This window comes from Mobula hypostoma, chromosome 3 (genome assembly GCF_963921235.1).
Source record: "Mobula hypostoma chromosome 3, sMobHyp1.1, whole genome shotgun sequence".
Classification (NCBI taxonomy): Eukaryota; Metazoa; Chordata; class Chondrichthyes; order Myliobatiformes; family Myliobatidae; genus Mobula; species Mobula hypostoma.
The window spans coordinates 137,322,650-137,350,445 of record NC_086099.1 but is presented as its reverse complement, the minus strand read 5'-3'; the positions used below and the strand labels follow the sequence as shown (position 1 = coordinate 137,350,445).

The window sequence follows — 27,796 nt, the reverse complement described above, 5'->3', positions numbered from 1 at the left end:
TGACCTCAGATGACATCACAAACGGCTCACCCGAAAGCTGACTGCGAAGGTCTGTGTGTGGAAGCAGTTTTTGAATATTCATTCGTTTTGCTCTCTCTCTCCTTCCCTCCACTGTCTGCGAACTGAATTGAACTAAATTGAACTGAACTTTGCGTCACCTTGAAACTGGTCATTTACCCCTAGACAACGATAGAGCTTGATTGATCCTGTTATCCTAATTCTGTGTACATGTGTGTTTATCATTGCTGAACTGTTGCATTTATTATCCTTTTGATTAGAGTACTGTGTTGCTTGTTTCTTTAATAAAACTTTCTTAGTTCTAGTAATCCAGACTCCAACTGAGTGATCCATTTCTGCTGGTTTGGCAACCCAGTTACGGGATACGTAACACTACAAATTTAACTCCCTGAACAGTCTGACCAATGCCAGGTTGCACATGGTTCAGCTGGCAATGTTATAATTATTATTTTTATGGTTCTACTTGTTACTTTAGGTTCCACATCTATATCTGCCCTCTGCAAGAAGTACTTTTCCCTTCTATCTGCATTGTTAGGTTTTATATAATATACAAAAGAATTTCCTCACCACCCTCCTCCCAGCCAATGCACATGGCCTTCATCTCCAAGATCCCCTTGCCTCAAGGAGATGCCTTTATCCATGGCAAAGTGTCGGCATTATACAAACTCACGGATACATAGAACAGAATCTATGCCACTCTGACCACACTGCTCCACTGAGTTACACATTTCTTTCCATACATCCCACTCCACTCTGGTTCTTGTTCATCCACACAGGTTGCAAGATTCTCACATCTGTTGGGCAAGGCCCTCCATACCACGTATCCATGCACTCTCCTGTCTAAGCATTGACTAAATGTGAAGTGCTTCTCAACCTTGGTGGAGTGACTGATCCTTGAACATTGAAATGAGTGTGAAGAGAGATGAATGAAAACAAGCTTCAGTATCCTTGGTTTACAACAGGTACGCCTAGGTGCTCCTTGGAATGAAGTTAGAAAATGGATAGGATTATCTCATTTCTAGTGTCCTATGTGATCACTCTTCACTCACTTTCATTTGAAAAGCTCACTCATGAAACATCAATGCTTGGGCAAATCACCAGAAAAGAACTGGTACTGTAGAAGTCATACACAGTCAATGGCATCAGTGGAAAACAGCAGGAATGCTAAAGTATCAAATTTGGTGCATTCCTTTCCATATGAAGACTGACTCGGGAATTAAGATTACTTGTGCAGGTTTGTGACTCACCGTTTCCAGACCCAAGAGAACCAGGAGAGGGATTGTTGTCATTCCTCCCTGAATCCATTCTTCCAGAGACACTGTACCATCACGATCATAATCTATCTCTTCCATCATCTCCTGAAGAATCTACCACAAAATATAAAAATCCTTTAAGAGCATAATTAAATCATTTGTCACAACAAATATCTGCCTGACTGAAGTGTTGGGGATTTTGATATCCTTGCCTGTTTATGCTTACATATTAAAGATATGCGAATAGCAACAGAGATTTGAACTGAAGCTATTCTGACTAATTAGTTTCACATATGAACTTTGACCAAAATACTGAAAATGTGATAAACAAATTATTGGAGCTTGTTTCTCTTAAAGCAGTTTCACGTATTGGGCATCGTTACTGAGTATGTGCAAATGAGGAAAAATGCATTTATCATATCAAAATCTGCAGTCACATTTGAAGATATTGCTTCATTTGTCTGGTCCATTCTTGTGGCTCAGATAGATTGGGGCTCCTTATGAGGTCTGGTGCTCATTCCAAGAATCAGATTTGGAACCTATATAGTGAAATAGTTAAAAAGTTGGAAATATCTCAGAAAATGTGTAGCTTGAATGGTTGATGGTTGGGTTGAGTTGTTCTCTGATCCTGGTAATCCATTTGCAAATATTTTGTCACCATGTGAGGAGACATCATCAGTGCACTGTTCACTTGTGATGTGTCCTCTGAATGTTTGGTCTTTATATACTTATCAATCAGCTGATTGGCCATCATTACAGAAACTCAATTGTGACATAGGGAGGGGTCTCATCTCTGATTTGGTGCATGGTGAACTCTTGTACATTGTGGTCTGGAATTTTGCCCACATTGGCCTATAAATAGGATCGAGGTCTACATGTCTGCTTAAAGAATTCTTTGTGGAAACCATGCTTCTAGGAGTTCTCTTGCACGCTGTGCATTTGCTTATGCCATGACTTTCACTGATACCCGGTTGAACTTGTGCCCCTCTTGATCTTCATGGGTGGAGATAAGCGAGAGTTCGTCATGCCACTTCACAGCCAGTTGATGTTCATGGATCCTTTTGGATAGTTTTCTCCCAGTTTGGCCAATATAATATTTGCTGCAGTCCCCGCATTGAATTTTGTAGACCTCATTGGTCTTGTCCAATATCTTGGTTTGTTCTTTTGGGCTGCAGAGCACTCTTCTCAATGTTGCTGTTGGCTTATGTGTGACCAAATTTCTACGTTCTTGGGGCAGTTGGGCCATCACTTCTGAGATATTACAAATGTATGGAAGGATAACCCATATGATCACTTCTTGTTTGGTGTATTGTTGACCTCACAGGCATCCTCACGCAGAGTTCACCATGCAACAAATCAAGAGATGAAACCCTGTTCCTTCATCACGATTGAGTTTCCGTAATGATGACCAATCAGCTGATTGACAAATATACAAAGGCCTAGAATTTGGAGGACACTCCACAAATGAGCAATGCACTGATGATGTCTCCTCATATGGTGATGAAATGTTTGCAAATGGATTGCCAAGTTCGGAGAACAACTCAACCCAACCAGTTAAAAAGTTAAAAAAAAGACACTCCCTACTACCAAAAGAGCATGCAAAAATGAAGAGACCCACTGGCACAATGGCACAGCCACTGCCACACAGCTCTGAATACTCAGGTTCAGTTCTACCCTCTGATGCTCTGATGTTGCTGTATGGAGTTTGCATATTCTGCCTGTGACGAAGTGGGGTTCCTCTGAGAGCTTTGACTTCCTCCCACGTCCTAGACACAGGAGTTGGTAGGTTAATAAACCACTGTAAGTGGCCTCCTGATGTGATTGTGAATGGTAGAATTGGTGTAGAGGGTGTGGTGTCAAAGGGAAAACAAAGACAATATAAATGGCGGGCAGTGCAGACTTGGCAACTTGAAATGTCCATTTCCTTGCAGTGTGATTTTATGAGTCTGAAACAAACACAATTAAGATATGGTGAAGGGAAACAGATGATGAAATGAAAAAGTAGCCATGTAGATGCAATACTGCTGGGTCCAACCAACCTGCTGGTACAAGCAAATTGATAGTGAGTTTACCTACTCACTAAATTATATTTCAAATATTTGTAGAACACAAAAAATGACTCTGGAAAAACTGTATACAATTCTCCACATGTCAATCTTATTATCACTTGTCTCCAGAATTAGCAATATCACACAACCTTCCTTTTTTTTCCAGCTTTTTCACAGAGTTAAGCTTTTCTACATTAACTTACAATAAAATTATTATTCTTTTTCATTGTTTTTACACAGCACAATTATTCTACTCTGATCTAAGTGGTAGGTGTTCTGTGTAAGCTACCATTTTTAAAGGTTGTAACACAATATATAGTTATAGAGAAATGGGCTACCTAGTCATTTTATTTGTACAAGATTGGATTTGTGTTTGTGCTTTATCTGGGAGGGAAAGAGGATTTAACTTGAACTCAAATGATGATGAACACACTCCACGTGGTACTCTGAAATGAAGAAAGTGAAAAACGCTACTTGATTTCCATTATTTCTCCTTATTTACTTTCAAGTTCTAGTTGACAATTTTCATCCTAAGGAAATTGCTGAGTGGTGCACACTGGCAGTTTCACACAAACACCGATTCCATTTGAAGCACTTTGTAAAGTCGGCCTGTTGCAGATGAGCTCCATGAACACTTTAATTTTCAGTCATGTCTTTTGACTATGAAATATTTAGAACAACCCTATTGTTCAGTTTAAGTAACTGAGGCAGCACTTGTTACATGAATGGTAATTACCATCTGACTGAACAAGTGACAAGGCACTTTACTACAACATACCAATATTTCAAAGAACTATTTGTCAGTTAAATTACCAAATAATTAGTTAATTTATGAGATGCTGATATAACAGATAAATTTAACACTATTATGTTAAATTCTGTAACAAAACAAGATGGGATTTTCTTAATTGAAATACCTTAACTGGACCCAAAAATGGAGCAGAGATAAGGTTTTACAATAGGAAGCAGGAAAATAAAGAGAACCAGAGACAATTTATAATTCCTAAAGTTACTAAGTTAAAATATAAGTTCATCACCTGGATCCCCCACCTATATTTTAATCCAGTTTGAAATCTGTGTTTCCTCATCCTTAAACTATCTATTTCTGGAAAAACCTTCATGTAAACACATAAATTAAAAGTGGCCGTACATTCAACCACTCAATCCTGCATGCTAATCAATAAGATCAGGGCTGATCTGATTGTAACATTAACATATTTCCACTTATCTTTGGTAGCTATTCAACCTCTTGATCAGAATTTATCTATTTCTGGTTTCTGGTTTCTGGTTTCTGGTTTCTGCACTTTCAGGAAAGGAAGCCCAAAGACTCAAATCCCTTTGAGAGGGAGAAAAAAAGATCACCTTATCCATATCTTAAATAGGAAGCCTTTTTATTTAAAAAATGGGATCTCTATTTCTGAATTTCTTCTTACCACCTCTGCCCAAAGGAAACATTGTCTCTATCAACGCCTTGAAGACCTTATATCATTGAAGTCACCTGTTATTCTTCTTGATTCATGTTGATATAATCCAAGTCCAAATTATGAATAAATTCAAGTTATGAATGAACTTTCATTCATAACTTGTTCCAGGTATTAGTCTGGTCAACTTTCTCTTGCACAGATGTTTTGATTCACATGCTTTTTTCAATCAGGAGATTAATACAGATCCTCCATCTAAGCCAGTGGTTCCCAACCTGGTGTCCATGGACTCCACAGTTAATGGTAAGGCTCCATGGCATAAAAAAGGTTGGGAACCCCTGATCTAAGCTAACATTAATCATGATTTTCTGCACTTCTGTCAAATCCCTTCTCAAATTCCTTTGCTTCCAGGAGAATAAATTTAGCTTCTCCAATCTCATCTTGTACCTGAAATTTATTATCTCTGAAGCCTTTATTGTAATATTTCACAAGGCACTTCACAAGAATAATGTCAGATGAAATTTGCCAACAAGTCAGATAAAGTGGTATTTATTAATTTATTTAGAGATACAGTGTGGAATGGGCCCTTCCAGCCCTTCGAGCCACACCACACAGTAACCCCCGACAACCCCCAATTTAATCCTAACCCAGGAGTTCTCAACTTGGGCTCCACAGAACCCTTGCTTGATGGTAATGGTCCATGGTATAAGAAAGATTAGTAACCTCTGTCTAATCTAATCATGACAATTTATAATGACAAATTAACCTACCACCAATACGTCTTTGGACTGCGAGAGAAAATCAGAGTACCCGGAGAAAACACACACATTCCATGTGGAAAACATAAAAACTCATTACTGAGGATGTTGGAATTGAACTCTGAACTCCAACACCCTGAGCTGTAATATCATTGCATAAGACAAAAGGGTTTTTTTTGGATATGTATTAGTGAAAAAGAAGTAGAAAGGTGATAAGAATAGTGGTAGTGATGGTTGTTGTGTATTTGAGTGATATTGGAAATATATTGTTTGATTAAGCATTGTTGTTTACATAATGCATTATGGGCTATATGTAAATGGCATGTGTCATTATGTCACCATATCATACATGTGCATCTCACTCAAAGTAAAAAACAAAGTTAGACTTGTATTCCTGGCTCCCTTCTTTTCCTTTCAATTAGTTTGATGGTGGGGGGGGGGGAGACAGAGAGAGAGGAAGGGCTGGGGGAATGAGAACAAGAGAGACAGAGGATGACAAGGAATGACAAAGAAGTTTGAAATGAACCTGAGACAGCTACCTACATGTGAAGAACAGCAAGATGTTCAAGCTCAGTAAGAAAACAGTACAGCACGTGCTTCTTCGGAAAGAGGAGAAAACTTTTGAGTTTAAAAGTTAGCAGGAAATTGTCAAATTCACGGGTTTATAAACAGTGAGTATTGAGCGATAAGAATCATAAACTTTAAAAAAAAGCAAAAATAGCTGGCTATGGCAGGAAGATAGATGCATTCAATTGCCCAAGAGAAAACTGGATTTTGTATACTGAACAGATTGAGCAGCATTTTAAAGTAAATGAAGCCAATGAGAAACAAGTACCGATTCTGCTGAATGCATTGTATTTAAAGGCATAGTTTGGTTAGAAGTTTGCTCCAATCAAAGCAGCCAAAATGGGCTTTGCTGATAGTGTGCAAGTAAGGCAGTAACACTTAGAACCAAAACCATTGTTGATTGTAGAATGCTTTAGATTCATAACCACAATCAAAAGGAAGGGGAGTACATATCAGTGTACATGGCTAAATTGAAGAAATTGTTTGAGCATTGTTAGTTCAATGATGGGGTTAGTGATGCACTGAGAGATAATTTAATTTGTGGAATCTTACAAGAAAGCATTCAAAAGTGGATCCGAACTGAAACACTGACTTTTAAAAGAACATTTGAAATCGCTGCTTCAATGGGAACATCAGATAGAGATACAAGTTGCAGTCAGGAATGAAAGTGAGTGTGAGCAAAATTGTAACATCTAAACAGAAACGTGGCTGGCTGAACAAATTATGTTATTGTTGTGGCAGGGGCTCATATACACCAGACCCATGCAGATTTAAAGATGAAATTTGCAGAAAATGCAACGAAGTGGGACACATATAAAGAGCCTGTCAGGTCGACAAAAGTAAATAGATTGTGCAGGGAAGAGAAAAAGATGAAAAGTCAAGTTCAAAAAGAACACTAATCTGCATGTTGTTAATGGAAAATTGGATAATAGTGAGAATGACACAGGACTGTGTAGCCTTGAGATTTACAATGTGAAAACTAACTGGAGGCAAACAATATGGCTTATAACAGAAGTGAACTGCAGTTTAATTAAAATGGAATTGGATACTGGTTCGGCTGATTCAGTCATTCCATAAAATGAGTTTTAACGGCTTTTCAAAGATAATAAATTGAAGCCTGCAGATATCCAACTAACAGTTTATAATGGAGAAAAGATAACTCCACTGTTACAAAAGATGACACTTGTAACAGTGAAATACAAAACCAATAAGCCACTTTGGGCTTGTACAGTGGCATGCAAAAGTTTAGGCACACCTGGTCAAAATTTCTGTTACTGTGAATAGTTAAGTGAGTAGAAGATGAACTGTCCAAAAGTCATAAAGTTAAAGATGAAACATTCTTTTCAACATTTTAAGCAAGATTAGTGTATTATTTTTGCTTTGTATAATTTTAGAGTGAAAAAAGGAAAGGGGCATCATGCAAAAGTTTGGGCACCCCAAGAGATTTAAGCTCTCAGATAACTTTTACCAAGGTCTCAGACCTTAATTAGCTAGTTAGGGCTATGGCTTGTTCTCAATCATTGTTAGGAAAGGCTAGGTTATGCAAATTTCAAAGCTTTATAAATACCCTGACTCCTCAAACCTTGTCCCAACAATCAGCAACCATGGGCTCCCCTAAGCAGCTGCCTAGCACTCTGAAAATTAAAATAATTGATTCCCACAAAGCAGGAGAAGGCTATAAAAAGATAGCAAAGCATTTTCAGGTAGCCGTTTCCTCAGTTTGTAACGTAATGAAGAAATGGCAGTTAACAGGAATGGTGGAGGTCAAGTTGAGGTCTGGAAGACTAAGAAAACTTTCCAACAGAACTGCTCATACGATTGCTAGAAAGGCAAATCAAAACCCCCGTTTGACTGCAAAAGACCTTCAGGAAGATTTAGCAGACTCTGGAGTGGCGGTGCGCTGCTCTACCATGTAGCAACACCTGCACAAATATGATCTTCATGGAAGAGTCATCAGAAGAAAACCTTTCCTGCCTCCTCACCACAAAATTCAGCATCAGAAATTTGCAAAGGAACATCTAAACAAGCCTAATGCATTTTGGAAACAAGTCCTGTGGACTGATGAAGTTCAAATAGAACTTTTGGCCGCAATGAGCAATGGTATGTTTGGAGAAAAAAGGTTGCAGAATTTCATGTAAAGCACACCTCTCCAACTGTTAAGCACGAGGGTGAATCGATTATGCTTTGGGCTTATATTGCAGCTAGTGGCACAGGGAACATTTCGCTGGTAGAGGGAAGAATGAATTCAATTTAAAGACCAGCAAATTCTGGAAGCAAACATCACACCATTTGTAAAACAAAGCTGAAGGTGAAAAGAGGTTGGCTTCTACAACAGGATAATGATCCTAAACACACCTCAAAATCCACAATGCACTACCTCAAGAGGCGCAAGCGGAAGGTTTTGCCATGGCCCTCACAGTCCCCTGACCTAAATATCATCGAAAATCTGTGAATAGACCTCAAAAGAGCAGTGCATTCAAGACGGCCCAAGAATCCCACAGAACTAGAAGCCTTTTTCAAGGAAGAATGGGTGAATATCCTCCCAAGCAAGAATTGAAAGACTCTTATCTGGCTACAGAAAGCATTTACAAGCTGTGATACTTGCCAAAGGGGGTGTTACTAAGTACTGACCATGCAGGGTGCCCAAACATTTGCTTCAGGCCCTTTTACTTTTTGGTTATTTTGAAACTGTAAAAGATGGAAATAAAAAAAGTAATCTTGCTTAAAATATTAAAGAAATGTGTCAGCTTTAACATTATGCCTTTTGGAAACCAGGTCATCTTTTACTCGCTTAGCTACTCACAGTAACCGAAATTTTGACCAGGGATGCCCAAACTTCTGCATGACACTGTATGTGATAAAAACAGGAGGGCCCCCATTGTGTGGGCATGATTAGCTCAGGCAACTCCACTTTCCATGGAGATTCATCCAGTATTTGCATATCATATCCTCTGTAATAGAGTCAATTGAATGCAAGTTAAGTAAGACATGATGATGGCACAACTGTCTCCATACTATACACCATGAACTACTGCCCAACAGAGAGAAAACTGGGGTTTGTGTCAACCTCTGTGCCTCTGGTTGGAAAGCATATTAGATTAGATTAGATTAGATTAAGGATATTGGATCAGGGAAGGACAATGCTGCTCAGAGGAATCATGGAAGTGACAAAAGCAGTGGTCCAAATACGAAACTTTTTGTCGGCAACATATCTGAGAAAGCTTCTGATATGTTAATCAGGTAGTTACTTGTGAGTTTAAGGAGCTCCAGAAAAGTTGCAAGCATTTGACTTTTGCAGGTATAAAGAACCAGAATCTGCTCTATTGCATGAACTTCACTTGGGAGACAAAAAGCTGCTTGTGAAAGTAAATGCAAAGACCAAATCCCAGCTTGTTGAATGGAAGGCCAAAAAGAAAATGATTCAATGGATTTACAAAAACAGGATTTGTCATGTGATGTTGTGAATGAGGACACCAAGCGGAGAGATCTGATCGCAAAGGGAACAATAGAAGGATTAATAAGAGAATACTACAGTGAACTAAATGCATCTCCCCAAGATTAAGATGCACATCCTAAAAAGAAGGAATAGGAAAAGAAAGGGGAGGATGACAAAAGTGCTTTGAAATGAAAGAGAATAAACAAGCCATAATTTCCTAAGAAATTAGAAAATTCAGAGATACAAGAAACTAGGAAAAGAAAAAGGAAGGCAAGAAAAAGAAAGACAAGTTGAAAAGGAGAGAAGAGGTAGAGAGAAAGGTCATGAATGAGAAAAAGAAATGTAGGAAAGAGAGCGGAAACATAAGAAAGAACAAGAGCAGGTTAAAGAGACAGAAAGAAGCCAGGACCGGGAGAGAAGCAAGGATTGAAGTAGATCCAGTGAGAAAAGCCAAGAAAAGGAGAAGGAAGATGTCCAGAGAGTCAAGGACCTGCAGACCCTACGTCAATTCCTTATAACCACTATGGAGGAGGCTCCAGAATCTAAGGTTGTTTCACAACTATAAGTCTCACCTGCCAAGCAGAGTGATTCCCCTTGTCAGGAAAGATGTTATCCCACAACTGCAAGAAAGCCTTCAATGTGATTAAGTCTTTAGGCCTGAATGGGTCAATTTAAAAGTTATTATGCTGCGGAAGTCTGTATCATAGCTGTATTATATAGTATATAGTGTATGTAGTTGAGATGCACTATATGTTGAGTTGGAACTAATGACTAAGCAGGGAGGAGAGGAGTATTGTGTATTAAACATTTCAGTTATATTTGAGTATACTGTAAATATATTGTTTAAGCATTCTTTGTTGATTAAATAATGCATATGTAAAAGTATGTAAATGGCACACATTATAACGCCACCATGTCATATGTGCAAGCCTCACTTAAAGTGAAAACCTTAAGTTAGACTCACATTCCTGGTTCCCTTTTGTTCCTTACAATTTGTTTCATGTTTTGGAGTTGCAGAACATAACAATAAAAGACCAAGAGGCCAGAAATAGAGGAGTGCAACAATCTCAGAGGATTATAGCCTAGACAGGCTCCAGAGATTGAATACAGCCAATACTGGATCTGACAACAAAGCTAATAATTGTAAGGACTAGAACAGGAGTCAATGAAGATCAGCAAGCACAGAGCTCGGGTGAACTGGCCAAGTTAGTGTAAGGGACACAGAGTTTAGATTACCTTGAGATTACAAGGAATGCACAGCAGGAGAGAAATAAAGAAGTAATTGGATGGAATTACAGGATAAAGTTAATTTATAGACTTTATTTGAATCATTCATGTTATTTGAATAAATCTGGCACAACTAGTATATAGTGTCCACAAAAAGACTACAAATTGTGTATATTTCAGAAGGTAGTTAAGAGCCATTCCCGCTAGTGGATCTGGAGTCAAATCCAGGGCACGTTGGGTAAAGATGACAAATTGTCTTTGTTGAGGAACATTTGTGAAGTGGAAAGGTTTTCATGACAATTCAGGAATTTCATGCTCCTTAATACCGATACCAGATTTTTATTCCAGATTTAGTCAATTACAGGAAATTACACTCTGTGTCACTGTAATAGGTACCTCCTGATTAATTATTTACATTAGCGAATGGGTGTATAGGTCTACCTAATAAAGTGGCTGCTGAGTAAGCTTTCCCCAAATACAACGGTGGGCTTTAAGCAAGCTTTCAGATCAATCATCTAGGGCACCAGATTATTGTTCCATTATTTAAACCGCAATGCTGTTGTGCTACTCTGATATGTAATTTTCATTCCTGATCTTGTGTGATTTTGGGTTTTAAAGTTTAATATGTCTTTCTGACCATAAATGGGATTAGGATAGATGGGCAAAACAATTGGAATGGACATAGTGGACTAAAAGTACACTGTCTCTATTACCAAAACTCCTTTTATCATGATAATCCAAACTGGCCACTTAAATCATAAAAATATATAGTGCAATCTCACAACCCTATTTACACTAAAATTAAATAATGTGAATGCTTACCATTACTAATATCATTTAAAAATTATTACGACCATTGAGTTTCAATATACAGAAGTATGTGCCCTATTTATCATGAAGAGACATTGATCTGAAATGTTACATTCTGTTTCTCTCTCCATGGATTAAACAGCAGTTGTGGAGTATTTTGTACACTCTGTTTTTTTGCTTTAGGTTTTCAGTATTTGCTACAATTTTCTTTTGGATTTTATGCCCTAGTTGATCTTTTCACCTGGAGTTCATGTCATATTAGTTGCCAACAAGCTTTTGATTATCCATTCCTCTTTTACTCTTGCTTTAGAATATTTAACTTTAATCTCCATTAGTCTAATGAGGAAAGAATATGTATGTATTTTTAGGCAATGCTTGATCCTTATGTAATGAGCAGGTAACAGGCCTCCTTAAGGTGGAGAAGCATCATTTAATTTCTAATTAAACTCATTAACCAAGGTTAAAATTCAGCTCATTGCAGCACCTTCAATTTGACTAAGAGACTGCACTGCTATCAAATCAAAATGGTGCAAAATTTTGAACGGCCAATATTTCAATTTCTATTTTTTGTACAATGTCTCTGACAGATATGACTTCGGAACTATTCTAACTTAAACCCGCAGCCTGAACTTGCATTGTCACTTGCCCCATAAGTTTACTGGTAGCACATACCTGAAGCCTAGTGGTTAATCATAATCTCAATTAATATTCAGAGAATGTGCACTTGGGATCCATCAAGCTTGGAATGCACACCTTCAGGCGGGAGACCCCTTAATAGAGTTCTGCTCTGAACCACAAAAAGATGTGCAAGGTGTGAAGGCACATTGTACTTATTTAAATTCTAATTTTCTTCTATAAATAATAAATTAAAATGCTAAATTATGAATCATTGGAAGATATCAGAAGAGGAGGATATAGGGAAAAAAGCCATTGTAAACTGCTCACTTAGAAAATTAAGGAAAGAATGCATGCTTAAATTAGATGATAATTTCAACCAACAGATAGTTTTCTTCTAAATAGTCAAATATTAGAGGTGAACAATATCACTCTTTGTATACCTGGAGTAAAGGTATTTTAACAATGAGTACTTAAACAATGTTACATACAAAAATGGGTTTAACAGTAACATGCACGTGATTTATCTTTTCAATTCTCCTGAGTCTACCCCATCGCACTCATGTCAACTGATCATAAATTAGCTCCAACCTCAGGTCAGGTGGGAGTTCAATGGTATATTATTTATAAATAATTTGTAAATCACTGTTTTATACATTATAACTTTCAATATAAATATTGAACAATTGAAAATTTCCCTCTGTAATATGGATAGATGTTCCCAAGATGCTGACAACACCACTGCTTTTCAACTGTTGGGAAAAGCAACTATATTTCTTTCTCTCTACTGATCCCTTCCTCACATCCTTAACTTGTCCTTCCCTCTTTCTGAGAACATACTTCATAGAATCAATAAAAGCACATGTGAGTATTCAAACTATTGAGTCTATGCTGATTTTATATACAATAATCTATTCAGACCCAATCACCTGCTCTTTCCGTCCAAATCCCCTGCCTTTTCCTTCATAGTTTGTAAATTATTTTCCTTCAAATACCCTTTCTAATGGATAACTTAATTGTGTTCTCATTGCCTCATAGAGTGGATGTGGAGAGGATTGTTTCCTGTGGTGGTTAAGTCTAAAACCAGCGGACACAGACCCAGAATAGAGGGACAGCCATTTAGAATGGAGATAAGGAGGAATTACTTTAGCTAGAGAGTGGTGAATCTGAGAAATTTGTTGCCACAGGTGGCTGTGGAGGCAAAGTCATTGGGTATATTTAAGGCAGAGGTTGATAGATTCTTGATTGGTCAGGGCACAAAGGGATACAGGGAGAAGGCAGGAGACTGGGGCTGAGACGGAAAATGGATCAGCTATGATGAAATGGCAGAACAGACTCGATGGGCCAAATGGTCAAATTCTGCTCCTACATCTTACAGTCTAAATGCAGTGAGCTCTATTTTGTCAACCCTTCCCTGTCACAGTGTATCATTTTCTCTTCAATGTGTACCACCCTCACCCTGTTTATGAATCATCTATTAATCAAGTGAATCTTATATTATTTTATTTCAGTTATCCTATTAAAGACAGTCATGATCTTATACATTTGCAGTAAACTTATTCTCAAACACCTTTAGTCCAAGTGGGACAACTCAAGTTTTTCTACTATACATATGTAGCTTCTCATCTCTGGGACCATTACTTGTCCTCTCCAGAGCCTTTACATTCTCCATAGTGATGAACAGAATTTCATCTTTTATTGTACTGTAATTGCGGCCCAATCAAAGTTTTACAAAGACTCAACATGCCCTCCCTGCTGAAAATCAAGAATCTGAAGATGCTGGGAATCTGAAATAAAAAAAAATACTGGAAACCCTTCACAACTCAAGCAGCATGTATGAAGGGACAGAATTAACATTTCATATCTGATGAAGGAGTCAGACCTAAAATGGTAACTATTTCACTTTGCACAGATGCTGCCTGACCTGCTGAGTGTTTTCAGCACTTTCTATTTTTATAGTCACCCTGCTTTTGTGATCTATTTCTCTATTAACAAATCCCAGAATTCCATGTGTTTTTCTGATTGCTCTCTCAACACAACTTGCCACTTTCAGTGTTAACTTCTGCTGTTACTCCAATAGACCCTTCATCTAGTTCAGCTAGTTGAGTTGTGCTGCAACAACAACCTTACAATCAATGCCAGTAAGACCAAAGAACAGATTGTGGACTTCAGAAAGGGTAAGGTGAGAGAACACACACTAATCCTCATACAGGGCTCAGAAGTGGAAAGGATGAGCAATTTCAACTTCCTGGCTATCAATATCTCTGAGGATCTAACCTGAGCCCAACATATTGACGCAGCTACAAAGAAGGCACAGCAGCAGCTTTATTTCATTGTGACTTTGAGGAGATTTGGTATCACACTACAGATGCTCATAAATTTCTACAGATGTACTGTGGAGAACATTCTATCTGGCTGCATCACCGTCTGGGATGGGGTGGGGGGGGGGGCTACTGTACAGGATCAAAATAAGCTGCAGAGAGTTGTAAACGTGGTCAGCTCCATGACTGCAATTAGTCTCCGTGGTATCCAGGACACCTCCTAGGAGCAATGCCTCAAAGAGGCAGCGTTCATCATTAACAACCCCCATCACCCAGAACATGCCCTGCTCTCATTGCTACCATCAGGATGGAGGTACAGAAGCCCGAAGGCACACACTCAATGATTCAGGAACAGCTTCTTCCCCTCTGCCATCTGTTTTCTGAATGGACATTGAACCTATGAACACTACCTCACTATTTTTTTAAATTTGTTATTTTTGCATTACTTATTTAACTATTTAATATATATTCTTGCTGTAATTCACATTTTTCTCTCTCTTATTATGTATTGCATCGTACTGCTGCTGCAAAGACAACAAATACCGCAACATATTAATTCTGATTCTGATTTAAACAAGTGTAAATCAAGGATTTGTTCTGTTATACTGCACCATGCTGTGGCAAGTTACTTCAACTTGTTTCACAAATTTATTTAGAATCACTTCTGCATAGCATCTTGGGAACATCTATCCAGATTACTGAGAGAGATTTTCCCCTTCAATATTGAAATTAAAATCCTAAAATGTATAAAACAATGATTTACAAATCCTACATAAATAAATAATCGAAATCTTGTCTTCCCTGAGGTTGGGATGAGTTCATGAAGAATGTACATGAGTGGAGAGGAGTAGATTAAGAAGCACAGAACAGATGATAGTGTTCAATCTTCTTTTCTTACATAACTGTTTAACTACTGATTTGTAAGTGCTGCTATACCAGATATAGAAATAGTGATATTATTCTGCTTCAATATTTGACTCTTCAGAGTCTTTTTTTTGCATATGGATTTATAACTCTGACATGAAATATTTTAAGATTATTAACAGATTATATGGTGCTTCAAAAATGTGTAACTGACAATTAGTTACTAAAACTAAAAGCTTAATCAGCTTAGCTATGAAGCAAGTAACAGATTATACAAAATGCTCATGAATTGCACTGTTATCTTTACTACATATCTTACAGTAAGTGGTGAAAAGGATGATAGACACAAAATGAGACATCAAGAGATCATCACATAAAATCTCAAACAAGAGGAAATCTGCAGGTGCTGGAAACCCAAGCAACACACACAAAATGCAGGAGGAACCCAGCAGGCCAGGAAGCATCTGTGTAGAAGAGTTAACAATTGACATTTTGGGCCGAGACCTTTCATCTGGGCTCAGCCCAAAACATCGACCGTTTACTCGTTTCCACAGATGCTGCCTTGCCCGCTGAGTTCCTCCAGCATTTTGTGTGTATTGATCACATAAAATCTACTTACTTTCTACAAACCACTCCCAACCCAGCTCCAGACAACACTGACAGCCATCACACTAACTCTGTATTTAATGACAGGTATCATTAAGCTTAAGTTTACATTACTTAGGCCATTCAACAACATGAAACAGCCACAATTAACATATAGATCTTATTTTGCAAATTCTTTCAAGTTCACCCTTTGTGGCCCTTTGATTTGCAGATCTGTCAGAGGAATTTTTACTGCTTCTTTGAGAATCAGAGACAGTTGAAATATGTTTAAATAATTAGAAAATAAATAACAAAATAACAAAATGACAGATTTATTGATAAACATCCTGCTTCACAAATTGCTTGACATGTCAATCAATATACTCAGTCATTTCTCTTTGAACGGAGGAAGAGATGCAGATAATTTTCCTCATGTTGCTATGGCATACCAATGTTATTTTAGGAATGCTATTGGCATAATTTCAGAATTTAATTTTATCTTCAAATCCTTATGTATTTTTAAGAATTGAAGATTTTTTTTTAATGAATTCTATAGTGAGTTTAAATCTAAACCATGATACAAATGGATTCTATTCATTCTTAGCTCTTAAACTGGTCAGTTACATAGAAATCAGTAGTAGCATACTAAGATGAATCAGGTTATCAAATTAAACCAAGTTCTTGTACTAGAGCAGAACAAATCTATAAATGACACCAGTGAAATTCACCATTAAGTAAAATAATAGATTTTTAGATTTTATTTAAATGCTCAAGAGAAGAATATTTTGTTTTCTGGAGATACTAAACTCCATCTGCTAAACAGTCCTGGAACTAAATCTTTTGCTGAACAAAGATGTAAATGCTGGTTCAAAAATATTTCACTTCTAAATAATTTTTCCCTAATTTGATTCACAAACACAAATTAAAGAATTGCTTTCTATACATACATGTTTGCACACATTGAATGTTTAATGGAATAAAATCATACTTATTGTCATAATTTCTCCTGCAGTAAAATAAATCAACCCCATTCAAGTTCTCATCAAAAGTAGTTTCCTTTTGAGAGAACAGGATGCAAATTGAAAGTTAATCTGAAAATTATTCAGCTCGGAATGTGCTTGGATATTTCACCTAGTTCTATGGTAAAATTAATGAGATCTTGGAGTCAACTGGCCAGCGATTGTTTTTGTTCAAACATAGCAGACATAACTGAAAAAGGGATCAAAATTGAAAAAAGTGACAAAAAGGTAAAATAAAGTCATAGTACCCTGTTGTTATACCAACATTGCTTGCTGACATCATTGATTGATCCCCAATTTGCTCACAGTGTATTGCTATGAAATGATCTGCAGATATCAAGTTCAAGCTCAAATGCAAGTTTACTTATCATTCAACCATACATGAATGTAGCTAAATGAAACAGCGTTCCTCTGGAGCCAAGATGCAAAACACATTACCAGCAGTGCACAGTACATAGCAAAGACTACGTAAGGTTATGATTACAGAGAAAAAAAAAGTACAGTCACAAAAATAAAATAATATAGCCCAAATCCTTGTGTGGCATTACTAGATTGATGGTGTTATCCTGGTCTAGCTTGTGAACATCAAAGGACATTGCCAAGTAAATGCTGGAGAGAAGCACTACCTTGGCATGTCCTCCCCTGGGTGACTGCCACAGGCAACGTCATGGCCTCAGCCGAAGTCAAGTCTTCACCATAACCGAGGCAACGCAGTTCCCCCACTGTTGGTCACACCAATGAACCAGTGAACCGGGCTTGCAGTATTCCATCATTGCTGCTAATTTTGTAATGGATCTATTGCACAGTGGAACATCATCTGAACAGAAAGTCATGTCCATGTATTTGCAGAATTATTTATATTTCAACTAATTACATAGAGAATTATAGATGACCGAGAGTAAATTAGTCCAAATTAACTGGATATCAGATGTCTGGTGTGAACTGTGCAAATGAATTGTTTGCAACTAATAAACCCAGTTTATTTTCACTTACAACTATTTAATTATTTTTTTCTAATCCATTTTATCTGCATTTTTAGTCCAGGACACCTGGAGAGCTGAGAGAGGAGTAGTGACAGGTGGGTTTTGCTTTTGAAAGAGGGAAATAGGTCAAAGAGTTCATTCAGCCGAGAGCTGCTTTTGTGATTGCACTCAGCAATCGTGCATAAAAACCTTGACGTGTCACTACATTTGATTAAGAACCATGACATCAATAAGATTTATTACAAAATTACTGTAAAATTCTATTTCTAGAATATGGTATGTTGTGTTACTAAACATATTCCTTCACTTTTTCTGATGAAAACCTGTATTTCTACCAATCGAAAACTGAAATGTCTAACGCATCAAGTATCAATATGTCAATAATTATTCTTTAGGGACAATTGAATTACCCTGGGCCAAGCTTGCTCAGCAAGTGACTGATTATTTTCAATACAGCTTCATGCCTGTGCACTCATTACTTAATATTAGCATTCAAGTTCAAGTTTATAATTATATATATATACAACCAAACAAAAACGAAGCAACGTTTCTCCGGACATTAGTGCACCCACACAACATATAACAAAAACAGCACATAAACCAACTATAAATAAATTAATAAAGTATAATTCAAAAATGCATGTAGTAAAGCACAGCACAGGTAACCAGAAAACAGTAAACAGCTCTCGGTAATGCCAGCGTATTCATCAGTCTCACAGCCTGGGGGAAGAACCTGTTACTCAGTCTGGCAGTCCTAGTCCCGACGTTGCTCTACCTCTCTCCTGATGGTAGTGGGTCAACGAGATTTGGGATGGACAGTAGGATCCTCAAACATGCTTTGAGCCTTCATCTGCAACATACCCAATAAATATCAGAAATAGTGGAGAGGGAGACCCCGATAATCCTCTTGGCAGTTTTCACTGTCCTCTGTAGGGACTTGCAGTCTGATGCTTTGCAGCTTCCGAACCACACAATGATGCAGCCAGACAGGACTCTCTCGATGGTGCTCCTGGAGAAAGCTGTTAGAGAAGGCAGGGAGCTTTGCACTCCACAATCTCCTGAGAAAGTGTAGATGTTGCTGTACCATCTTGACTAGTGAGAAGGCGTTGTAAATCCAGATTAGATCGTCTGATATGTGCACACCAAGGAACTTCATGCTCTTCAGTCGCTCCATGGCAGAGCCATTGATGTGCAATGGAGAGTGGTTAACCTGTGCCTTCCTAAAGTCCACAACCATTTCTTTTGTCTTACTCACGTTGAGACACAGGTTGTTGTTCTCACATCATTTGACAAGCCTCTCTACCTATTCTCTGTATGCCAAATCATCATTTTGCTAATGAGGCCAGCAACTGTTGTATCATCAACAAACTTGATGATGCAGATCGAGTTGAATCCGGCAATGCAGTTGTGAGTCACCAGCGTGAGCAGCAATGGATAATTCACAGACCTTGGTGGGCACCAACGCTCAGCGTGATGGAGCTGCCAAATCAGACTGACTGGGGTCTTTCCATCAAGAAGTCCAACATCCAGTTATAGAGAGGGCTGTTGAGTCCCAACGCGGACAGCTTATTCACCAGCCTCTGAGGGATGATTGTGGAAAATGCTGAGCTGAAGTCGACGAACAACATCCTGGCATACCAGGCATCATTTACTAGGTGGAACAGGACAGAGTGGAGGGCAGAGGCTATGGCATCATCACTGCACTGGTTTGAGTGGTGGGTGGACTGGGAAGGGTCCAATGTAGCTGGAAGGTAGGATTTTATATGATCCATTACCAGCCGCTCAAGGCACTTCACACTTGTTGAAATCAGTGCCACGGGGCGGTAATTATTCAGGTCAGTTACCGTTGCTCTCTTGGGCACTGGAAAAATGATGGCTGCCTTGAAGTCTGCAGGGACAGTGGTCTATTTCAGAGAGATATTGAAGATGTCAGGTAACACCTCTGTTAGCTGGGCTGTAGATTCCCTGAGTATCTGACCAGGAACGTTGTCTGGCCCTGCAGCTTCTCATGTGTATACCCTGGCTAGGGTCTTCCTCACCTCAGCTGTGGCCAGACAGGATGCCTGTTCCTCAGGAAGAGGGGGGGCTTTCTTCGATGTCACTTCGTCCAAGTCGTTCATAGAAAGCATTCAGCCTATCAGGAAGGGAGGCATCACTGTGGTTGACGCACAGGGTGGACTCGTAAGTGGTTATGGTTTTGTGTACGCTGCCACGTGTGCTGCATATCCCTGGTGTCACAAAGGTATCTGTGAATTTTCTGTACATGCTCACACTTCGTCTTCATTAGACTTCAATGTCAATGTCCAGGAACATTTCCCAGGAAAACAAACAGAGCTATATTAAAAAAAAATAAATGCACAACCATAGAGACCTTCCTGAAATGAAACCCTTTGATCATTGAATATCGATCATCGAACAAAGGTTTTAACATTCCCAATCCCAGCCACCCAGCGTTCTTACAGCACCACCAAGTGAGTGATAACTGAAGTTACATACAGGTTTGAGCTCGGTCACATCCCATTGTAGATACTCGGCAACATGCATCATTTGATTGATGATCTGGTCAAGTTCCTGTTGAACAAAGAACATACTTATTTTTTGACTCCATATAACAAGATTTTGAGCCACAATTCTATTAACACAATTGTTTACCTTTTCTAACATACTTCAGACAAAAAACATATTAATATCAATATTGGAATGTTCTTCTGTCTTGTACGTCTTCAAACCACTATGACATAAAGGGCGTTAAACATGTTTAAAATAATAGAAGTACCAGCCATGCACTGCCATCAGCTCCAGACCCTTTCTTTAAAACTAAAATCTTTTATCTGGGTAGTCATGCACATAAAACTGAGCTACATTAAAATGTATTTGACTGTTTAAAACAACAGTCTTGCTAAAGCTCTCCTAAACTCTCACTCTATTGTCATGCAAACTGTCCACCCAGGGGTGCCATATTGCTTGTACCACAAAACAAAAGGAAACTTCTGAAATGTCAGTCCAAATACTGGAAGCTTGGCAAAAAAAGGAAATGCATCTGCATTGCTCTAGTGCACACACAGCAGCAGCTGGGATAGCTAGCCTTAATAAAATATGACCTTTAGTTTGATTGCCCGTGTGTGGGAAAAAAAATGCACATCAGGGCTAATATGAAAACCAGTTGGCAATATGCAGGTGATTTGGTGAGCCAAATTTTAGAGGACTATTGACAGCAAGTGTTGATAATGGCTCCATCTGCTGGTGCACACAAAGTGACACTTAATCTAGAGTCCTTGAACAAAGCATCAACCAACCAATACTGACCTTTCCCCCCAGTGCTCCTCCCTCCCAATGAGCAATCATAACAATGATTGTCAACAAGGGCAATTATTTCTTTTTCATTTCTCCTCTTCATGAACAGTTTTGGATCAGCGAGAACAAGATAATGTGTGTAGAAGGACAGCTCATCTTGAACAGAGAGAACTCGACATGTACATATTCTAATAAATGCCATGGTGAAACACTAACTGCTTCCTTTCTATGCTGTCTGATCTGGTACATTTCCAGCATTCTCTGTTTTATTTCAGGTTTCCAGCATTTGTAAAATTTTCCCTTTCTACTGGGTTCTCTCCTAGGGCAGTGTTTCACTAAAATTCCACATAACTCTGGATTTTTTCTATGTTGGCTTCCCCCTCATGCATTTCCCTTAGTAAGTAGTATTTGATCATTTTCGAACTTTGCTTGTTCCCCAAAATGCACCCTTTCCCACCCCATAACTGAGGTGGTTGCTGAACCTCATTTTATTTGTTGCAATGTAAGTTTCTAAGTCTGTAAATGTAAATGCTCAAGTTTCAAAAGATTTTGAAATTATCAGCTGAGCAGTCAAGTGAGAAAAGTGCTATTGCTGCGTGCTGAATAACAAAAACATATTAATGCACGGCCTTGAATTATCTGAAGATTCAGAATGGATGTCCCTTCAATTAGTATATGCCGAGGAATTTGGTCACTAGTCCTATGTCTCGGGATACATGCCGAATGCAATGTAACACAGTTTCAGGGGAATCCAATACAAGCTCTTTCTATCACTCACAATGAGACAAAATTTAGTTAATGATTTCACATTGAAGGATTCTCTTGGGAAGAGTGGTCATAGCAATGGCATCCCATTTGAGAATGAGAATGAGAACCTTTAGTCTAGAACTAACATCAAATCAATGACAAAAAGAAGTGGGTCTGGATAAAATATACTTCAGAAAATAGTTTAAAAGTTGAATGTCATATCATTAAGAAAGTGATTCATAATTAAGAAATCGAGACTCTATTTGAAGAATCTGTGACCAACTAAGAAAGTTAAGGAAGGTAAATAAGATTGGGGAAGTACTGATGGGAAACAGAATTGGAACAACACATTGCAATATCTTCATGGCTTTGGGGCACTCATCGCTGTCAATTTGCACAATAGAAGGTTACACTTTTGAACATATTGAAGAAGTACAAATTGGAAAACTGATGGATAATAATCAAAGTACCTTGAAATAGACAGCTTTACAACATAGATAAAAAAGAATTGCTGTGAGGTGACAAAGAGCAAAACAATACGTAGATGTCTGAAAATAATGAGAAGTAGTAGGAATGATTGACTAGAAGGAAGCCAAACACAAGTGATTATGTAAGCACATGGCATGTGCAATAAAATGCATGTGGATGTATGAATTTCAGAAGCTTTTAAGGTATTTGAAACATATTGCTGCAAAACCTAGATATCGTCTAAAGTGCACCACAAAATATATGACTGATGATCAGTAAATCTGCATCAGTACTGCCTGCTGGGAGAATCTTCCTTAAATAATGGCACAGATAGGCAATGTTACTTTGATAAAATCTCATTTAAAAGTCACAATCCTCTCCCAGGACTTTACATAAAGACCACAAGTTTTAGGCAATAGCCAGTCTAAGATTTCCGTAGAAATACTCATCCAAACTGCAGCTACCAATTTATTGTTATGCATATATGCAGACCTGTTTTTATTATAAATTTAAATGATTGTAGGATGTAGATGCCACTAACAATACCAAAATTTGTTGTCCATTCATAATTGTCTATGAACTCCAGAAGGATTTAAGTATCAACTACATTGATGTGGAGTCACATGTCCGCAAAGAGACGGAAGCCAACAGATTTACTTCCCTGGAGAATCTTAGTGAGCCAGACAGAATTTTATACAATTCATGATTTCATGGTGATTATTATTGCTGATGCTACCTTGTTCTAATTCTGGAATCTATGTAATTACTTGCATTTAAATTCCCAAGCTGCAATTCCAGTACTCTAACTCATTATTGTGAATCAAGAGTCCAAGCCTCTACATACAAGTCCTATAACTTCACCACTACACTACCATATACCCTTAAGCCAGCAGAAAATTATATGCCAGTCCTCTTTATCTGTGCATTTTACCTGAAATATGAAAAAAAGTAAATATTTCCCCCAATGCTTTTTTTTTCTTTATCAAACTATTTTAGATTAGAAGAACAATCAGGATAATAACAAGTTTTAACCAAGAATCTTATGCCAAAAATGGTGACAAAACAACAACTTGTTGCTAGTGACCAGCACAGAACAGAAATGACCAACTAAAGATGAAAAGACTTTTTGATGGTTAATGAATCAAGATGCTTACATATCAAGGTCACAATGCATTATGGTTAACAAAAAGATATTTGTAAAAGAAGCTACAGCAAAGGTTGTGCAGAATGTCTGATTATGCCTAATGGACTTCTTTTTCAGCTGCTTCCATTGCTTACAGATGCTATTGTCTGCCTGGAAGGCCAGAAATCAAGGTTCAACAGGTGGATACCCTAAATGAACACACTGACATATGAATAGACATTGGCGTATTCAGGCTTATATCTGCAAGTGCCTTCCACCAGCTTTTTGTATATTTATTGATTTTTTCATATAGGTTTTATTGTAAATTGTAGTTTTCTATGCATTGCACGCTGCACTGCTCCCACAATACAACACATCTCCTGACATACGTCAGTGATAATAAGCCTGTTTCTGATTCTGAAGTGTAGAGAAGAATGAGAGGGGCCTTTAGTGAAGCTTATTAAATCACAGTTAATAAGCAGACTGGATGCATGATGTTCCTGATGATGGGAGTCTGGGTTAGGTGGGGGGTAGGGGGTGGGGGTGGGGGGGGGTGCTGGAGCACGTGCAAAGGGAGACAGCCTAAGAATACAGTCCAAATCATTTGGGACATGATGTGTGAAAATGTCTTCATTCAAAAACTGAAGAACCTGTGGAATTCTACACCACAGAAGACAGACAAGATCATATTATTAAACTTATTCAAAGTGTTAATGACAAAAGAGACTAAGAGATATGGGAGGAAACAGGATCAGGGTCCTGCATTTGGATAATCAGCTATGATTTTGTTGAATTTGAAGTAGTGAGTAAGAGAGACAGACATGTGGCCAGGTGGGACCATTTGAAAAGAACAAGTCTTGTCGAGAGTGAGTCATAATTTGAAATAATGAATGGAAGAGAAACATCATTGCAGGGTGGGAGCTATTTGAAGAGCATAAGTCTCGTTGGATTGGAGTTTTACTTGAGACAATAAAAAGAAGGGAGGTGTAAGCGGAGCAGCCATTGTTGGAGTGGGAGGCTTTGGCTCAACAGGCTTCAATGGCCACAGGCTTGGGCAAGCACAGGCAGAGGTTCTAAGTAAGCTTCTTGTGAGTTTTTTTTTCCTCTTCCTTTGTTTATTAGTGCATAGCTGCTGCACTGAGAATTGCTTAATAGTTAGTGATATGTTCTTTGAGTGAGATAATTACATCGGCATGAAGGGCATTGAGTTGCAGTTCCTTAAAGACTGTGTTAAGTTTCTGGAGCTGCAACTCTGGGGCTGAGCTTTAGATCTTTCAGGAGAATGAGCAAGTGATAGATAGGAGCTACAGGGAGGTAGTCACTCCTAGTTTGCAGAAGGAAGGAACTTGGGTGGCTGTCAGCAGAGGGAAAGGGAGCCTTGCAGGCAGCTAGTGCAGATTACCCCTCAATAATAAGGATACTGCTTTGGATACTGACCGACCGGGGGAAGTGGCAGCGACTGAGTCTCTGGCACTGAGTCTGGCTTTCTGGCTCAGAAAAGGAGTGCAGTATTGATACGGGATTCCATAGTTAGAGAAGCAGACAGGTGATTATCTGGATGTGAAAGGGACACCCCAATGGTATTTTATTTCCCAGGTGCCGGGGTCAGGGAGGTCTCAGAATGAGTCTGCAGCATTCTAAAAGAGGAAAAAGAGCAGCCAGAAGTTGTGGTGTATATTGATACCAACAATGTGGGTAGGAACAGGGACGACGTCCTGAAGAAAGAATACAGGGAGTTAGGTAGAAAGTTGAAAAGCATGACTTCCTGGATTGGTGCCTGTGCTACGCACCACTGAGGGTAAAAAAAGGATGTTTTGGCAGATGAATGTGTAGCTGAGAAATTGGTGCAAGGGGCAGGGTTTCAGGATCATTAGGATCTCTTCTGGTGAAAGTATGAAATATATAAAAAGGACAAATTACACTTGAATCAGAAAGGGACCGATATCTTTGCAGGCAGGTTTGCTAGAGCTGTTGGGGAGGGTTTAAAATAATTTGGCAGGGGGATGGCAACCAGAGTGATAAGGCAAAGGATGGGTCAATTGGTTTACAAGTCGATGCAGCGTGTAGTGAGACTGTGATTATGGACAGGCAGATGACAGGGCAAAATTGCTGTCAGTGGGATGAGTTGAATTGTACAATTGGGGTAAAATCAAAAATGGTGATGAATACAGGAAGGAAGATGTTATATTTGAAATCACGCAGTTTAAGGAATAAGGTAGGTGATTGTGTAGCACAACTAGAGATTGGCAGGTATGACAATATGGGCACTACTGAGTCATGGCTGAAAGAAGATCATAGTTGGGAACTTATCATCCAAGGATATATATTGTATCGAAACAATAGGCATGCAGCCAAAGTGGGTGGGGAGGCACTATTGGTAAAAAATTAATAAAATCCTTAGAAAGAGGTAACATAGGATCAGAAGATGGAGAACTCCTGTGGGTAAAGAGACCCTGTGGGGAGTTATATACAGGCCTCCGAACAGTAGCCAGGACGTGGGATACAAATTACAACGGGAGATAGCAAAGGAATGCAAAAAAGGCAATGTTACAATCATCATGGGGGATTTCAATATGCAGATAGATTGGGGAAATCGGGTTGGTGCTATATCCCAAGAGAAGGAATTTGTGGAATGCTTACAGATGAATTTTTAGAGTAGATTGTGATTAAAGCCACTAGGGAATCAGCTATTCTGGATTAGTATTGTGTAATGAACCAGATTTGATTAGGGAGCTTAAGGTAAAGGAATCCTTAGGAGACGGTGATCATAACTTGATAGAATTCTTCCTGCAGTTTGAGAGGTAATGATAAAGTCAGGTATATCAGTATTACAGTGCAGAAAAGAGAATTGCAGAGGCATGAGAGAGGAGCTGGCCAAAGTTGATTGGAAGGGGACACTATCAGGGATGACAGCAGAACAGCAATGGCTGGAGTTTCTGAGGCAATCAGAAGTCCAGGATAAAAACATCCCAGAGGAGTTGTTTTCTAAAGGGAGGATGAGGCAACCATGGCTGACAAGGGAAGTCAAAGAGAGCATAAAGGAAAAGAGAGGACATAAATATAGCAGAGGTTTGTGGGAAGTTCAAGTATTTGGAAGCTTTTAAAAACCAACAGAAAGCAACTAAAAAGCCTTAAGGAGAGAAAATATTTAAAATGAAAGTAAACCAGCCAATATTATCAAAGAAAATACAAAAAAAAAATCAGATTTATAAAGAGTAAAAGAGAGTTGAGAGTAGCTGTCAGACCACTGGAGAGGTAGTAATGTGTGACAAAGAAATGACAGACAAACTTAAGTATTTTGCATTAGTTTTCACGGTGGAGGACACTAGCAGTATACCAGAAATTCTAGAGTGTCAGGGGGGCAAGAGTGAGTGTAGCTGTGATTACTAAGGAGAAGGTGCTTCAGAAGCTGAAAGGTTTGAAGGTAGGTGAGTCATCCGAACCTGAAGGACTACGCTCCAGGGTTCTGAAAGAGGTGCGTAGTTGAAGAGATTGTGAAGGTACTAGTAATTTCAAGAATCACTAGATTGTGGAATGGTTCCAGAGGACTGGAAAAATGCAAATGTCCCTCCACTTTTTAAGAAAGGAGAATGGCAGAAGAAAGGAAATTACAGACTAGTTAGCCTGTCTTCAGTGGTTGGAATGATGTTGGAGTCCATTATTACGGACAAGATTTCAGGGTACTTGGAGGCACATGATGAAATGTCCCTGAGTCGGCATGGTTTCCTTACAGGGAAATCTTGTCCGACAAATCTGTTGAAATTCTTTGAGAAAATAACAGGGAGGATAAACAAAGGAAAGTCAGTGGATGCTGTTTAACTTGGATTTTCAGAAGGCCTTTGACAAAGTGCCGCACATGAGGCTGCTTAACCAGGTAAGAGCCCATGGTATTACAGGAAAGATACTAGCATGGAGATTCAGATCTGATACTGGCAGGAGGTAAAGAGTGGGAAAAAAAGGCCTTTGCTGGATGACTGTCAGTGACTAGTAGCATTCCACAGGGACCATGGTGGGAGTGCTTCTTTTCATGTTATATATCAATGATTTGGATGATGGAATTGATGGCTTTGTGACCAAGTTTGCAGACATTGCAAAGATAGGTGGAGGGACAGGTAGTGTTGATGAAACAGTGAGTCTACAGAAGGACTTAGACATTGAGAGAATAATCAAAGAAGTGGCAGATGAAATATAATGTGGGGAAGTGTATGGTCATGCAGTCCTTGTGCAGGATTCCCTAAA

General features: G+C 38.7%; 1 protein-coding gene across 2 annotated transcripts in view; it reads right to left on the bottom strand.

Moving 5' to 3' along the window:
- dgkb (diacylglycerol kinase, beta) overlaps positions 1-27,796 on the bottom strand; it is an 828,029-nt gene that overhangs the window by 540,726 nt on the left and 259,507 nt on the right. For both annotated transcript variants that reach the window (XM_063043772.1, XM_063043771.1), the window contains exons 8-9: positions 20,422-20,496; positions 1,266-1,385 (exon numbers count right to left, since the gene is read on the bottom strand). In XM_063043772.1, coding sequence (XP_062899842.1) covers positions 1,266-1,385; positions 20,422-20,496 — 195 coding nt within the window. The remainder of the gene's footprint in view (positions 1-1,265; positions 1,386-20,421; positions 20,497-27,796) is intronic.